This window comes from Tachyglossus aculeatus, chromosome 5 (assembly GCF_015852505.1).
Source record: "Tachyglossus aculeatus isolate mTacAcu1 chromosome 5, mTacAcu1.pri, whole genome shotgun sequence".
Lineage (NCBI taxonomy): Eukaryota > Metazoa > Chordata > Mammalia > Monotremata > Tachyglossidae > Tachyglossus > Tachyglossus aculeatus.
The window spans coordinates 43,785,154-43,800,348 of record NC_052070.1 but is presented as its reverse complement, the minus strand read 5'-3'; the positions used below and the strand labels follow the sequence as shown (position 1 = coordinate 43,800,348).

Genomic DNA, 15,195 nt, shown 5'->3' with positions numbered 1-15,195 from the left:
CAATTAATCGTTCTGCTGTGGGCACGTAACAGCTGCACTTTTGTGTGTGGGAGGTCCTCACCCAGCCCCCTGCTCAGTGCAGCATTTTGGGGTTTGGTCCTGGGCAGACTCCAGCTTTGGCTGAGGCTTGCTGGTGCTTGGATTTGAGATACGGCCTGGGGGAGGTGCAGAGGGGCCAGTGGGGGCATTTCAGCCATCTGGTCTCAGAGGGGGACTGGGGGTGGACAGAAGGTGAGGATCTTCCCTGAGAACATGACAGAGAAGAAGCCAGGCCAAACATGGGGACCCCAAACTTCTTGTGGGCAGGGAATGTGTCTGCTCAGTTATACTGTATTCCCTCAAGTGCTTCATACAATGCTTTGCACACAGTAAGTGTTCAATAAATATGACTCAATGAACACATGAATGAACCCACCTACTGATGGCCCCGATCTGACAGGTGAAGTTCAGAATGTGATGTCAGCTGTGATGAATGGATAGGGGCTTTCTTGGACTGGCCACCTTCCATCTTCCAGCCCCCCACCCCCACCCCTGTAGCTCCCCTGGCTGGGTTCAAGCTCTCCTCCCCCCACAGCCCCCCGCCATATCCCCCAACCCTGCCGGATTACCAATGGCCAGCTGGGGCAGGGTACAGCCCAGGCGCTCCGCGATGGCTTGCAGCTCCTTCAGCTTCGCTTGCTGCCGTCGGCCCTCCTCACTCAGGATCTTGTCCTTCAACCACTGGTATCCCTGGGGGGAGGCGGGGGAGATGGGGGCCGTGGAAGGGGAGGGGACCGCTGGGTCGGGAGAGTAGGAGAGCAGCGTGGGGCGCGGGGAAGGAAGCTGCCCAAGGCCCGGTTCTGGGTCTGTCTGGCTTTGAGGTTCCCGCCCTTCTCTTTGGGAAGGCTGGAAATAGACGATCATCCAGCCCCTCCCTCCGTTTCTGAGAAAAATGACCAGCCCCTTCGGGAGCCTGCTCTGGGGTTGTATTGCTCCACCTGGCCGACCAGGAGCTCTCCTGTTTTAATTCAAGCCCTCTTCATTCTGTTTGGTCATGTTGGGGATGGGCAGGGATGGGGGTGGGCACTCAGCTGGGTTTCTCCCTTCCAAGTCAAAGCCCTTTCTGGATAGGGACCGTGTCCGATCTGCTGATCTCGTATCCACCTTGGTACTTAGAACAGCGCTTGGAACACAGTAATTACTCAATGAATATAAGAAGCAGCATGGTTAGTGGCTATAGCGCTTAGTACAGTGTTCTGCATACAGTAAGCACTCAATAAATACGATTGATTGATTGATAGAGCATGGACCTGGGAGTCAGAAGGTCATGGGTTTTAATCCTGGCTCTGCCACATCTGCTGTGTGACCTTGGGCAAGTCACTTAATTTCTCTGTGCCCCAGTTACTTCATCTGTAAAAAATGGGGATTAAGAGTGTCAGCCCAATGTGGGACAGGGAGTCTGTCCAACCTGGTTAACTTTTATCTACCCCAGTGCTTAGAACAGTGCTTGGCAAATAGTAAGTGTTTAACAAGTACAATAATAATAATAATAATAATAGTATTTATTAAGCCCTCACTATATGCCAGGCACTGTATTAAGCACTGGAGTGGATGTGAGCTCATTATGGGGCTGTGCCTGCTTGCTGTTGCACTGTACTCTCCCAGGTGCTTAGTTACAGTGTTTTGCACACAGTAAGCACTCAATAAAGACAACTGAATGAATAAATAATTTGGGTTGGACACAGTCCCTGTTCCACGTGGGGCTCAGTCTTAATGCCCTTTTTACAGATGAGGTAAAGAGGCACTGAGAAATGAAGTGACTTGCCCAAGGTCACACAGCAGACAAGTAGCAGAAGCAGGATTAAAACCCAGGTCCTTCTGATTCCCAGGCCTGTGCTCTATCCACTAGACATTGCTGCTTCTCTTTATTATTATTATTATAATAACAATAAAAACAGCTATTCAGCCTTCCCACTACATTCCCTTCTCCAGGCTCGACACTCCCAATTCCCTCCACTTTGACTCACAAAAACCACTTCCCAACCCTCCAGTGATTTTGCCACACTATTCTTGCCCCCTGTGGTTTCTCTGCACCCTCTTTTGGGGCACAGCGACTTAATCAGGGTTGGGCCAGTGTGAGATGAGTGGGGTGCTCCTGTCCCCCACACATTCTTAGAACTAACTCTGCAGTGGCTCCCCCAGCTCCCTGAGACCTATGGATCCAGATCTGCTGATCAGGATAACTGGTTACAAACAAAAGATCTTTAACGTTTTCTTTCCTCATGCTAATTTGGTTTTCGAACCGCCCACCGAAAGAACAACTCAGCCTGGTGAACCTCCTGTGTGTGGGTGTGTATGTGTGTGGTTATTTTTTATTTTTTGCACAGACGAAAGTGGAAAAACAGCAACAACAACAAAAAGGTTTAAGCCTCTGTCTCTTCCCAGTCATTTAATTATTTGCTCTTGTGGGCAAGGAACGTGTCTGGAGGTGCTTAGTACAGTGCATCACACCTAGTATGTGCTCAATAAATCCTATTGCTACCACTATCTGTCCTGATTCTAGTTCCATCTCTAAATCCTCTCACAGCTCTCCTGCCCTTCTCCCTTATCCTGGAATATGTCACTTGAGCCATCCCCTTCAGTGAGCCTCCCCCTCCTTTCACCCCCAATACACCCCCCCACCCCCCCCAACCCTGACACACACAGACACACACCCCTGGCTGGCCTCACTGCCTCATCCTTGGGTGGATCAGCAGCCCAGAAAGCTTTGAGGAGGGGGCCTGGCGTTGGGTGATCAGGCCCACCAGGTTCCTTCAGGGGATGCTAGTTCTCCCCGGCTAACAGAGATGGCAGAGGACCACACCACCCCTCCAGCAGTTCCTTTACCTTGAGCGACGCTCTGGAGTAGGGTGGGATTCCACTGTCGTACTTCCCAGACACGATTCCACATGCTAAAGGGGACCAGGTCATAGCACCCACTCCTGAGGCAGACAGAAAACAAGCCACACTTACATCTCGGTGGTCCCATGGGCTGAGGCTAACGACGGCCTTCTCTGGCAAGACCGAAGGACGAGCCGTGGGCCTACGGGGTCTCGAGGCCAAGAACCCATGCAAAAGAACTGTCGAGGGAGCTGGTTGGGGTGGGAGTTGGGGGCGGGAACTGTGCCCTGCCTAATAGCCTTTTACTCATCCCAGTGCTTAGTAAAGAAGTTAGCGCAGTCAGGCTGTGGTAAATGTCATCATTTTTACCATCACAGGCTGCTGCCTATGAGCAGAACGAAAGGCTGTGGAGGTCTTTCTTGCAGAGTTGTTCCTTTGGGGATTTCTTTGTCTGCTGGGTGACATTGGGCAAGTCACTTAACTTTTCAGTGTCCCAGTTTCTTCATCTGTAAAATGGGGTTTCAATACTCACTCTCCCTCTTACTTAGACTGTGAGCCCTATATGGGACAGGAACTTGGCCCGAGCTGCTGATCTTATATCCACCCCAGCGCTTAGTACAGTGTTTGGTACATAGTAAGCATTCACAAATACCACTCATTAGATTTAAGGGAAGGGTGAAAGGACAGCAGGGAGAGAAAAGACTATAACCTTCTAGTGGTCAGGGAGCATGTTTACCAACTCATTTGTGTCATACTTTTCCAAGCACTTCGTACAGTGCTCTGTGTACAGAAAGCACTCAATAAATGCCCACTCTAGGTTGTTTAATTGATAGGAGAAGGGGAAGAAGAGGGGGAAGGTTCCAGGATGACTCAGCTTGCCAAAAAATGAAGGCCTGGTGGAGAAGGCTCCTGGAGAGCACAACTGGCAGCAGGGGGAACAAGTCTCCGAGGATTCCACGGTAGGGGTGGAGGGCATATCTCCTTGAGGGGGCACTAAGGGTAGCCATACGCCAGCCTCCTTTCCACTGAAAATGCTGCTCGAGGCCTGGGAGACCCAGACAGCTTTCAGATGACCACTGCCCACTAGACCATAAGCTCATAGAGGGCTGGGATTGTGCCTACCGACTCGGTTGTAGTGGATTCTCCCAAGCGCTTAGGACAGTGCTCTGCACACAGTAAGTGTCCAATAAATAGCATTGGTTGATGGGTCGATGGAACGTCGTACCTATCTTGTGGAAGAGTTCGGGGAGCTGCACCTCCACCTTCTCCCGCTGGAACATGTGGTATTCCGCTTGCTCACATATAGGCGGGATCAAGTTGAACTGCCGGGCCACCGAGTACGCTTCCTGGGGACATAAAACCGTCAAGTCGACCAGCTCATGGCAGCTCTCCCGTGCCGGATGGGGGAGGCCCGGGAAATCCTGGGGGTTGGGGGAATGGGCTGAAGCCATGGAAATGAAGACCACAGTTCCCTTGGGGTTCAGAGTACTGCTTTAGAGCTGTCCAAAGCCCCTCGGGTCCTGCTTATCTGTGGTCTCAACGTTCTCCTTCCTCCCCGTCCTCCACCAGAAGAGCTCTGAGCAGCAGCTCTGCCTCGTGAAGGGTTCTGGGCCACTCCCTGTCCCCCGCTCCCTTTTCTCTTCTCCTGCAACCGAGCTTGGCTTAGTGGAAAGAGCATGGATTTGAGAGTCAGAGGATGTGGATTCTAATTCTGGCTCCGCCACTTGTCTGCTGGGTGATCCTGGGCAAACCACTTAACTTCTCTGTGCCTCAGTTACCTCATCTGTAAAATGGAGATAAAGACTGTGAGCCCCATGTGACACAACCTGATTACTTTGTAACTAGCCCAGCGCTTAGAACAGTATCTGGCACATAGTAAGTGCTTAACAAATACCATACAAAAAAGGGAAAAAAAAAACTTGAGATGGGGCCAGTACTACCTAGAACTAAAGCGTGGCCCTTGATCCGCAGAAAACTTTCTGTCCCACTCATCTGTGCTTGGAGGCTCCAAGCCTCGCTCTCTCTCCTTGACAACTGAGGGCCCCCTGTGGGCCAGGGCCCGATCTGATCACCTTCTAGCTACCCCAGTGCTATGCGTACTGCTTGACACACAGTAAGCACTCAGTATCTATTATCGATTGATGATGATGATGATTATTTCACCAGGGTTGGAAAGTTCGGGGAGAAACCTGGGAAGTGCCCATCCCACGGCTCCCTAATGGACACCCTTGTGGGAGAGCGTGACCCGCAGCCCCCGACTGGCTGGAAGCAGTCCCCCTCAGGTTGCTAACCCTGACCCTCCCCCTCCCACCCCCAACCCAGGCAGAGGCCGCCCGCTTCACCTCCACCCCCGTTCCAGTACCATGATCTCCATGGAACTCCAGCGCGAAGTGCCCCAATACATGGCCATGCCCTGGTTGATGATGTGGGTCATTGCTCGGACGGTCTCTGGCACAGAGCAAGGTGGGGGGGGAGGGGAGAGGGGCGTGTTAGTGTGGCATGCTGCTGGGCACAGTGAAGAGAATGACACTCAAAGGAAAGGGGCAGAGGTTTCTGCAAAGACATCTTGCAAGCACTGTACTTCCAGGCTTCAAACTTGGGGGCAGGAGGGTTTTTCAAAAGGGAAGAAAGGAAACCAAAATCCAGACACTGATCTGAAAGCAATTTCCCCAGCAAACTCACCCTACCCGTCTATGAGAGAGGGACCAGGGAGGAGTCGGGACATTTTCATGGCAGATTTGGCTGAAATGGGGGTAAGGCAAGACAAAAAGGATCTAATCTAAAACGCCAGATGCACTGAGTTTCTCATTCTGGGGAAGAATCAGGAAGTGAAGTCATTTAAAGCAGATGGGATAAAGGGAAGGACGTTACAGACGCCTGAGTAAAATGCTGGACGGAGCTTCATACAGAACACTTCCCTACGTCATGCCAATTTCCATTCTCTGACTTGCGGCTCTTTCGAAACACATCGGTGGTCAGAGGGCACCTCTGCCCTCCCACCTTGGGAACCACGTGGGTGGAGGAGGGCAGGGGCGGGGGATTGTGCCAGGGGTTGTAGCTCTGCCTTAAATTGAAAGCAAAAATGCCCGGGGTGGGGGGGGTGTCTCTATTTCACCAGGAGGATGAACTTCGCACCACTGGGAAGCACGGAAGAGGAGGAGCAGGAAGAGCCCAGGTAAGTCCAATGGTGGGAAGAGCCATGGGTAACAAGCCTCATCGATGCAAATGCTAGCTGCAGCCCAGGGGTAAGAGTCAGAAAATCCGCTTCCCATGCCAACACTACATCTCCTCTCCAGCCTTTTCCCAGGATGACCTTCCACTCCGTAGTGAGGAACGGGACACTTTCTGGGTTGTGTTGGGGCTCTGGGCCCACTCCTGGGAGCTAGGAGAGGGCAGACTGGGTGGATAAAGGGTCCCCAGAAAATCTGGGCTCAAGAATTCATGAGAGGAATCAGAGGGGCCCCGGGTCACCGCCAGATTCATTTCCAGGTTTTGCCTGCATTCTCAGCTGCAGTGGATTGCAATGTGTTAATGATGAGATCCCGGAAATCCACTGTGGGGAGAGGGTAGAAATGGGGGAGAGGGCAATAAAGACACAACATATTCTTCCTCTTGTAGCCAAAAAACAGGTGAGTGAAGCCAATGCAGCTGCAGAATGTTGAACCCCATTCAGTTCCTTTGATTTCCTGGTCACCCTTGTTCGGTTCAAACTAGAATAACTCAGCCCAGGGATTTTTGCCCTATTTGTGAGGCTGTGGGGTGGGGGCGCATAACCTTATTAGACTTTTCAGAGGCCCACGAGTATTCCACAGGCACAAAGGGCAGGGGAAGGAGCTCTAAGAATAGTGCTTGCATGACAGCCGGCCAAATGTTATGTAACAGTGGAAGTCTGAGAACAAGTGTTTCTAAAAACAAAGCACTGACTACTTTCTGGAAGCCCGGGCTTCTCAGAGGGGAAAGGGAGATCTTGGGGCTCCTGAAGGGGGTCTTGGGTTACACAGAGCCCCCCAATATCCCACTAACACGGGCCTTCTTCAAAGGATGACCTCCACCAGTGCTGAACTCTCTCTTTCCTCCATATGGTGGCGAAAGCACCCCGGGCCAACCGTGATCTCCGAAACCCCTATCTTTCGTTCTGGAACAGGGTCCCTAATCTTGCCCCCGCACTGAGTGGGCTTCCCCTCTGTGATCACGCTTCTGTGTAGACTGATGAACCACTTTCTCTTTTGGGCCTCTGGGGTATGGGAGGGGTGAGCAGGGAGGGTTTAGCCAGGAAGACTGTTTGGAATGAAGCAGGTCTGATGGGGCTCCCGCAGTGCAGCATGGACTGGTTTTCCCATCAGCTCTCCCCCGCCTGATCTCCACCTCTGCCTTTTTATACCAGCTTGTGTCATTCCTCCGAGACCCCCAAGGGGAACACGCCCTTGTTTCCTGCCTTCTGGTTGCAGGGGGCTACAAAGGGACCACGGAGGCCCAGCTCTCTGTTGGCTCAGGGTGTTGAAGGCGGCTTGCCATTATTCTGAGGGGCCTGCTGGGCTTGGGGAAAATCCATCTTTTCCTGACCCTGGCAAAACCAAGGCCCAATGAGTCCTCCCTTTGGATTTATCAGTTGGTTTTTTAGAAACACTCTCAGGAATTCCTGACCAGGCCCCCAGCCATACCCGAACCATGCAGATTAACTTCCCGGTCCTTTTCAGCCAAGGCATTACCTTGTCATGCCTGAGAGATGCCAAAGAACGAACGCGCGCGCACACACACACACACACACGCGCACGCGTGCGCCCCGGTTCCTCACACCCAATCGACAACACTAAAACTCCTCTAGAGAATAGGCAACATCATATCAGGCAATGAGCTGTTGGCCCCATGCACTGAGAGGGGAGGCACGTTAACTGGAGGACCGGGAGCGGGGGAATGAACGTCCCCGGAGCAGAACTCAGCTGGGCTAGCGTCTGAGAGCTTACATGGGACGCTTCACTGGTTCAGGCAAGGAGAAAAAGCAGAGAGGGCAACTGTTGCTAGAGACGGGCAAAGGCTCTATCCTTTGGCTTGTGGGTGGCGTGAGGGGCTCCCATCTCCTCCTGCCACCCTAGCAGCTGGGCCCCTGGCATTCCCCTCCCCCAGCTCCTCTCCCCACCCTGCCAAGAGAACATGGTAACTAGAATGGAGAAGAAAAGTCCAGCTTTAATGGCAACCCCATTCAATGGATGGTTAGGTTGGATTGTGAAATCCCCCATTAGTCAGTATGCTCCTTGAAGTCAGGGGATGCCCATTTTGCTGGTGGTGCACTCCCATCGGCACTTAGTACAGGAGGCACTCAGTAATATGTCTGCCGTGTAGCCTTGGGTGAGTCACTTAACTTCTCTGTGCCTCAGTTACCTCATCTGTAAAATGGGGATTGAGGCTGTGAGGCCCGTGTGGGACAGTGACTGTGTCCAACCTGATTATGTTGAATCTACCCCAGTGCTTAGAACAGTGCTTGGCACATAGTAAGTGCTTAACAAATATCACTATCATTATTATTATGGAGGGGAAGGTTTTCTAGTTTGTTCTTCCCTGACTAATCCTTCATCTCCCACCACAATGCCTATGCACTTGGTCCCTCACCTCACTCAAGCACTTAGGTATCCACCCTGCCTGCCCTCACTTCTACCTAGATCTTGCTACTTGAATTCATTTTAATGTGTCTCCCCAGCTAGATTATAAACAACTTGAGGATCAGGTCTACTTTTTCTATTTTACTCTTTCAAGTGTTTAGCACACAGTAAGTGCTCAATAAACACCACCAATTGGCTGATTGATGCTTCTGGGGCTGGGGGCTCTGGCTGCGGTGGTCAGACGCACACCAGCCCAGACCTATTGCTGAAGACTAGGAATACCCTGAGCATTTCTCAATCAATCAATTAATCATATTTACTGAATGGTTACAGTGTGCAGTGAGCACTAGATTAAGTGCTTGGGAGACTACAATATAACGGGATTGGTAGACACATTCCCTGCACACAAGGAGCTAGAGGGGCAGACAGACCTTAATATATTAAAAAACAATTTGGCCTATGTACATAAGTGCTGTGGAGCTGAGGGTGGGGTAATAAAGGGTACAAATCCAATTGAAAAAGTGACACCCAAAGGAGAGGGAGTAAGGGAAATGAGGGTTTAGTACAGGAAGATCTCTTGGAGAGATGGGATTTTACTAAGGCTGGGAAGGTTTCACTACAATATTGAATTCTGCTCTGTAGGGGGTAGAGGGGTGAGATCTCTTTGGGATCTGTCATGGGGGCTGTCCGGTCTGCACATAAAAAATGGATTGGCCAGATCACAACGTCGCTGAGCTGGCAGCCATACACCCACCCTTCCGTGGCTCAGGGGAGCATCTGGGGGGAAAACACAGATCCCTCCCATCAAGCAGGGTTCTAATCCTTGAGAAACAGCACGGCCTAGGGGATAGAGCCCAGGCCTGGGAGTCAGAAGGACCTGGGGTCTAATCCTGCTTCTGCCACTTTCTGCTGTGTGACCCTGGAGAAGTCACTTTACTTCTCTGTGCCTCAGTTACCTCATCTGTAAAATGGGGATTAAGATTGTGAGCCTCATGTGGGGCAGGGACTGTGTCCAACCTGATTATTTTGTGTCTACCCCAGTGCTTAGTACAGTGCCTGGAACATAGTAAGAGCTTAACAAATACCATAAAAAACAAAAACAAAAACCCAACAGGAGCATAGCCTGACAAGGGGCTAGGGAAGCAGTGTGGCCGTGCGGAAAGAGCACGGGTCTGGGTGTCAGAGGACCTGGGTTCCAATCCAGGCTCTACCACTTGCCTGTTGTGTGACCTTGGGTAAGTCTCATAATTTCTTTGTGTCTCAGTTACCTCGTGTGTAAAATGGGGATTAAATTCTCTTCCCTCTTAGTTGGGCCGTGAGCCTCTTGGGGGTCCATATGTATATTTACTGGTTCATATGCTCATTCTTCCACTTGCTCCTACCATTTGTAAAACACTTCTGTCTGTCTGTCTCCCTCCCCCATTTGACTGTAAGCTTCTTGTGGGCAGGGTGCGGGTGTCTCGCTTCTGGTGACCCTAGTGCAGTATTCCATGCTTGATAGGTGCTCAATCAATCCCAGTGACTAACTGACCGAAGGACAGCTTTTTCCCTCACCATTTGACAGGAAGGGTGAGGGAGAAGGCAAGGAAGAGGGGGAGGGCCCGTTTGCACAGTCTGTCGCCATTGAAGTTGCCATTTCCCAGAGTTTTGCCCAGCTCTAGTCCTTCCTGGTGAAGAAGACAATCACATGACCAGCATCGCAAGGGGTGAACACATCAGGCAGTGCAGATGGCTACAGGACGGTAACTTGGGTAGCCAACTCCCCCGGCAGCCCCCAAATTTTGCCAGAGAGCCCGGTGCCATTGGGAGATGCGAACTTACCATTCCCAATGTCGGAGTGCGCTCTTTAAAGTTTGGGGGCCGAGACTCTCTACGATCGAGACCCTGGGGCCCCCGATCCGTTCACTCCTTTTCAACGAGCTCTCCCTTCCAGCACTCCGCCAAGGCAACATACATGACCTGGGGTTTTTAACCAAGTTGTCACAGCAAATCCCCGAATGAAAAGTAGGTTTCCGGGCAGAATTGCCAATTGGGGAAAGAGAAGCACGTTGGGAGAGGGAACAAGTAGGAGGGAAAGGATACGTGCACGAGAGGTGAAGAAGAAAGAAAAAAAAATAATGGAAATGATGATGTGGATCAGGGAAAAGAGAGGGAATTAGAAGACTACTTGGCTTTTCTTTTTACTTGCAAGATGTTCTCTTAGGGAAGGGTTCTTTTTTTCCTTTTTTGCATTTTATGGAGAAGTTTGTCGTCAGGGGAGAAGGGGATAGTGTAAATAAAAATACAGAATCTGTCTCATAAAATGCTGCTCGGACACAGAAGTCAATAATCGGACTGTGGGTACTATGTACCTTCTATGATGAATGTTCTTGACTTGGAACTAAATGGGTCCCCTGGTGATAAAAGAAAGATTTAAAGAGACCAGAGTTTATAGCTGCTGGAATATTGCAAGACACGGCATGACAAAAGGAGCAGGATGTGGGGGAGGCATAAATCACCTTTCAAAGAACAGTTGTTTCAAAAAAAATTTAGATCTAGATATAAATACATGAGGAAAAATATTCTATGAAGCTTAAATTTCTCGGCTTCTGAAGCAGCAAAGCACAAACAAGAATGGCCTGGGGCACAGGAGCATTGCGGGGTGGATGGGGAGGGGCAGGGTGGGTAGGGAGGGGCACGGGCAGTGAGACAGCTTGGGGCACAAGAGTATAAAGAATATGAGAAAAAAACCAAACCAACTAAAACTGCTTATCAAACACGGCCCATTTCCCAGTATGACCATTTCAAACATGGACCATTTCCCCAACCCAGTAAGCAACCACCCCTGAATTCTGAAATAGAAAAAGAAAATTCAAACCAAAATCCCAGGCCAATAAAATCATGATTTAACAGAACACAGAGATGGCTAAAGAGACAAAACAAGAATGCCTTGTTTGGCTAACGAGGTACTAACTGGTGTTTGGGTAAGGGGAGGCAGGGTGGGGTGGGGGTGTGACACATTTCATGCAATTCAGAAACCACAGGCCGCATGTGGAGGAGGGGAGGGGCAGGGGATCTTTTGTCCATCCTAGCAAGAAGACATGAACAGAGAGGAGGATGTCAAACTGAGAGATGCTTGTGTCCCCGGTGACCCTCCCCACCCCCTCCACCCTGTCTTGCCACTTGCCACATCCCCAAAGTCTGGGGAGACCAGTCACTTCTTCCACCATGAAAATCTTAAGAGGGGCCAAGTCGGCGATGTGCCAGATGTGTGCTGAGGAGGTGGCTGTTTTCTGGGGGTCAACCCCTTCCCTCCCTCCTGTGGGGGCCGAGACCACCCAGCTGGGCTCGGGTGGGGAGGCGGGAGGCCCGGAGGCTTCTGGGGGACCTACCTTCCATAGGTGTGTTTGGGTCGGGCCTGTTGGCGAACACCACGTCCACGTACTCCAACTGCAGCCGTTCTAATGAGGCTTTCAGACCTAGTTGGGCAGGGAAGCAGAATAGGGGACGTTTCAGCATTGCCTTCAGTAGCCCCTTGGGGTTGGGGCAACTGAGCACTTAGTACAGTGCTCTGCACACAGTAAGTGCTCAATAAATACGATTGAATGAATGAATGAGAGAGCGTTTGTGGATGTGTTCCTTGTGGGGGTGGTGATAATAATAATAACAACAATAATAATTGTGGTATTTGTTCAGGACTTACGATGTGCCAGGCAATGTACTAAGTGCTGGGATGGATACAAGCAAATCAATCAATCAATCAATCAATCAGTCGTATTTATTGAGCGCTTACTGTGTGCACAGCACTGTACTAAGCGCTTGGGAAGTACAAGTTGGCAAAATATAGAGACGGTCCCTACCCAACAGTGGGCTCACAGTCTAGCAGGGGGAGACAGAGAACAAAACAAAACATATTAACAAAATGAAATAAATAGAATAGATATGTACAAGTAAATAAATAAGTAGAGTAATAAATACGTACAAACATATACATATATACAGGTGCTGTGGGGAAGGGAAGGAGGTAAGGCGGGGGGGTGGAGAGGGGGAGGAGGGGGAGAGGAAGGAGGGGGCTCAGTCTGGGAAGGCCTCCTGGAGGAGGTGAGCTCTCAGTAGGGCCTTGAAGGGAGGAAGAGAGCTAGCTTGGTGGATGTGGGGAGGGAGGGCATTCCAGGCCTGGGGAATGACATGGGCCGGGGGTCGACAGCGGGACAGGCGAGAACGAGGCACCGTGAGGAGATTAGCAGTAGAGCAGTGGAGGGTGCGGGCTGGGCTGTAGAAGGAGAGGAGGGAGGTGAGGTAGGAGGGGGCCAGGTGATGGAGAGCCTTGAAGCCGAGGGTGAGGAGTTTCTGCCTGATGTGCAGGTTGATTGGTAGCCACTGGAGATTTTTGAGGAGGGGAGTAACATGCCCAGAGCATTTCTGGACAAAGACAATCTAGGCAGCGGTGTGAAGTATGGATCAGCTTGGACACAGTCCCTGTCCCGCATGGGGCTCACAGTCTCAATCTCCATTTTACAAGTGAGGTAACTGAGGCACAGAGAAATGAAGTAACTTGCCCAAGGTCACACATCAAACATGTGGCAGAGCCAGGATTAGAATCCAGGACCTTTTGACTCCCAGGCCAGGACTCAATCCACTATGCCATGCTGCTTCCCCATGGGGTGCAGAACAACAGCATGGGCAACGAGCTGTCAGGGGGATGGCACTGCCCTGCGGTGCCCGGGGCGGCAGAGTCCCGTGGGCAGGAAGTGTGTGTTGTGGTGCCCTACCCCATATGCGTGTGTATGTGTGGGGGCACATTTTCTTCCAACACATTGGCAGAAGGAAATCCCATGTCGTGCTCTAGCCAAAACGTGTAGTGAAAACACGTATGCTTTCCAAACTGAGGTAACTGGGATGGCACTGAATCTACTTCAGTGCTTAGCACAGCACTGGGCACAGAGGAAGTGCTGAACAAATGCCACAGTAATTAACGATTGATTCCCACCTGCCAGAGGGAGAAACAGAAGCAAAGAGGGCTCCAAGGAAGGGCTGAAGCGGCCAAAGGAGTGGGAAGTGGGGGAGGAGGAGGAGAAAGATATGAACTTCCAGCTCTGGAGTTTCTGAACCGGGGCCTAGGAGTCCTAGGCCTAGAAGTCTCCTCAAAAATCTCCAGTGGCTACCAATCAACCTATGCATCAAGCAGAAACTCCTCACCCTCGGCTTCAAGGCTCTCCATCACCTCGCCCCCTCCTACCTCACCTCCCTTCTCTCCTTCTACAGCCCAGCCCGCACCCTCCGCTCCTCTGCCGCTAATCTCCTCACCGTGCCTCGCTCTCGCCTGTCCCGCTGTCGACCCCCGGCCCACGTCATCTCCCTGGCCTGGAATGCCCTCCCTCCCCACATCCACCAAGCTAGCTCTCTTCCTCCCTTCAAGGCCCTACTGAGAGCTCACCTCCTCCAGGAGGCCTTCCCAGACTGAGCCCCCTCCTTCCTCTCCCTCTCCTCCCCTTCTCCATCCCGCCCGCCTTACCTTCTTCCCTTCCCCACAGCACCTGTATATATGTATATATGTTTGTATGTATTTATTACTGTATTTATTTATTTATTTTACTTGTACATACCTATTCTTTTTATTTTGTTAATATGTTTTGTTTTGTTCTCTGTCTCCCCCTTCTAGACTGTGAGCCCACTGTTGGGTAGGGACCGTCTCTAAATGTTGCCAACTTGTACTTCCCAAGCGCTTAGTACAGTGCTCTGCACACAGTAAGCGCTCAATAAATATGATTGATTGATTAATAGCTACAGTAATTAAGTACTTAACAAGGGAGCAAACATTGTTCTATGCACTGGGGTTGATACCAGATTGTATATAGTCTCTGTCCCATTCGGGGCTCACAGTCTAAGAGGTAGGGAGAATAGGCACCCTATTCCCATTTTACAGATGAGATAACTGAGGCCCGGAGCCTCTGGCCTTGGAGTTTTTTGGTGTGGGGCCTAGCCCTCATTTCCCTTATCCACCCTCCCCTCACTGTTGACTAGGCCTCGGCTGTCTACCCCTTAGGCACTCCGATACATATCCCAGTCCCACAGATATAGAAGAATAGTTGTTGGCTTTATCAATCAATGGTATTTATTGAATGCTTACTAAGTATCGAGCACTATATTAAGTGCTTGGGAAAATTAGCAGGTATGTTCCCTACCCACAATGAGCTTATAGTTTAGAGGACTTTAGTTAGACATGCTGGAACAGGCAACTGCAGAATGCTGTGCGTTCCCCCTGCCTGGAGAACATGCTATAAACTCATCCACCTCGAATGCCTGACGGTACTGATTATTTATATTAATGTCTGTTTCCCCCTCCAGACTGTAAGCTCCTTGTGGGCTTGTTGTTCTGTATTATCCCAAGTGCTTAGTGCAGTGCTCTGCACATATTAAGCACCCGATAAATACCACTGATTGACTGTATTTTCCTGAGCATTTAGTACAGTGGTCTGCACATAGTAAGTACTCAATAAATACCCCTGATTGATTAACTGGGCAATCTTCTTTGGAGATGGGATCTGGTCTTGGCCTCTGGATGCTCCTTCCTGTTTTGAAATTTCTGGAAAAGGGAAAGCTGGGCTCGTTTGAGTCATACTGTTCCTTACCTTCTATGATGTGTTTCCTGGACAGCCCCCGTTCAGTCTCCGCTCTGAAAGAAAGGTCGACAACACGTCAGACACTCACCCCGTCCTCCCATCTCAACCTGATCTCGAACAGCATCCTGCGCCCCACC

General features: G+C 50.7%; 1 protein-coding gene across 10 annotated transcripts in view; it reads right to left on the bottom strand.

The window, feature by feature from the left end:
* KCNAB2 (potassium voltage-gated channel subfamily A regulatory beta subunit 2) overlaps nt 1-15,195 on the bottom strand; it is a 109,214-nt gene that overhangs the window by 4,750 nt on the left and 89,269 nt on the right. For 6 of the 10 annotated variants that reach the window (XM_038746674.1, XM_038746678.1, XM_038746675.1 and 3 more), the window contains 7 exons: nt 15,068-15,111; nt 11,828-11,914; nt 10,808-10,849; nt 5,222-5,307; nt 4,085-4,205; nt 2,866-2,960; nt 609-729 (listed from right to left, as the gene is read on the bottom strand). In XM_038746674.1, coding sequence (XP_038602602.1) covers nt 609-729; nt 2,866-2,960; nt 4,085-4,205; nt 5,222-5,307; nt 10,808-10,849; nt 11,828-11,914; nt 15,068-15,111 — 596 coding nt within the window. The remainder of the gene's footprint in view (nt 1-608; nt 730-2,865; nt 2,961-4,084; nt 4,206-5,221; nt 5,308-10,807; nt 10,850-11,827; nt 11,915-15,067; nt 15,112-15,195) is intronic. The other 4 variants (XM_038746677.1, XM_038746679.1, XM_038746672.1 and 1 more) reach the window with 1 other exon arrangement.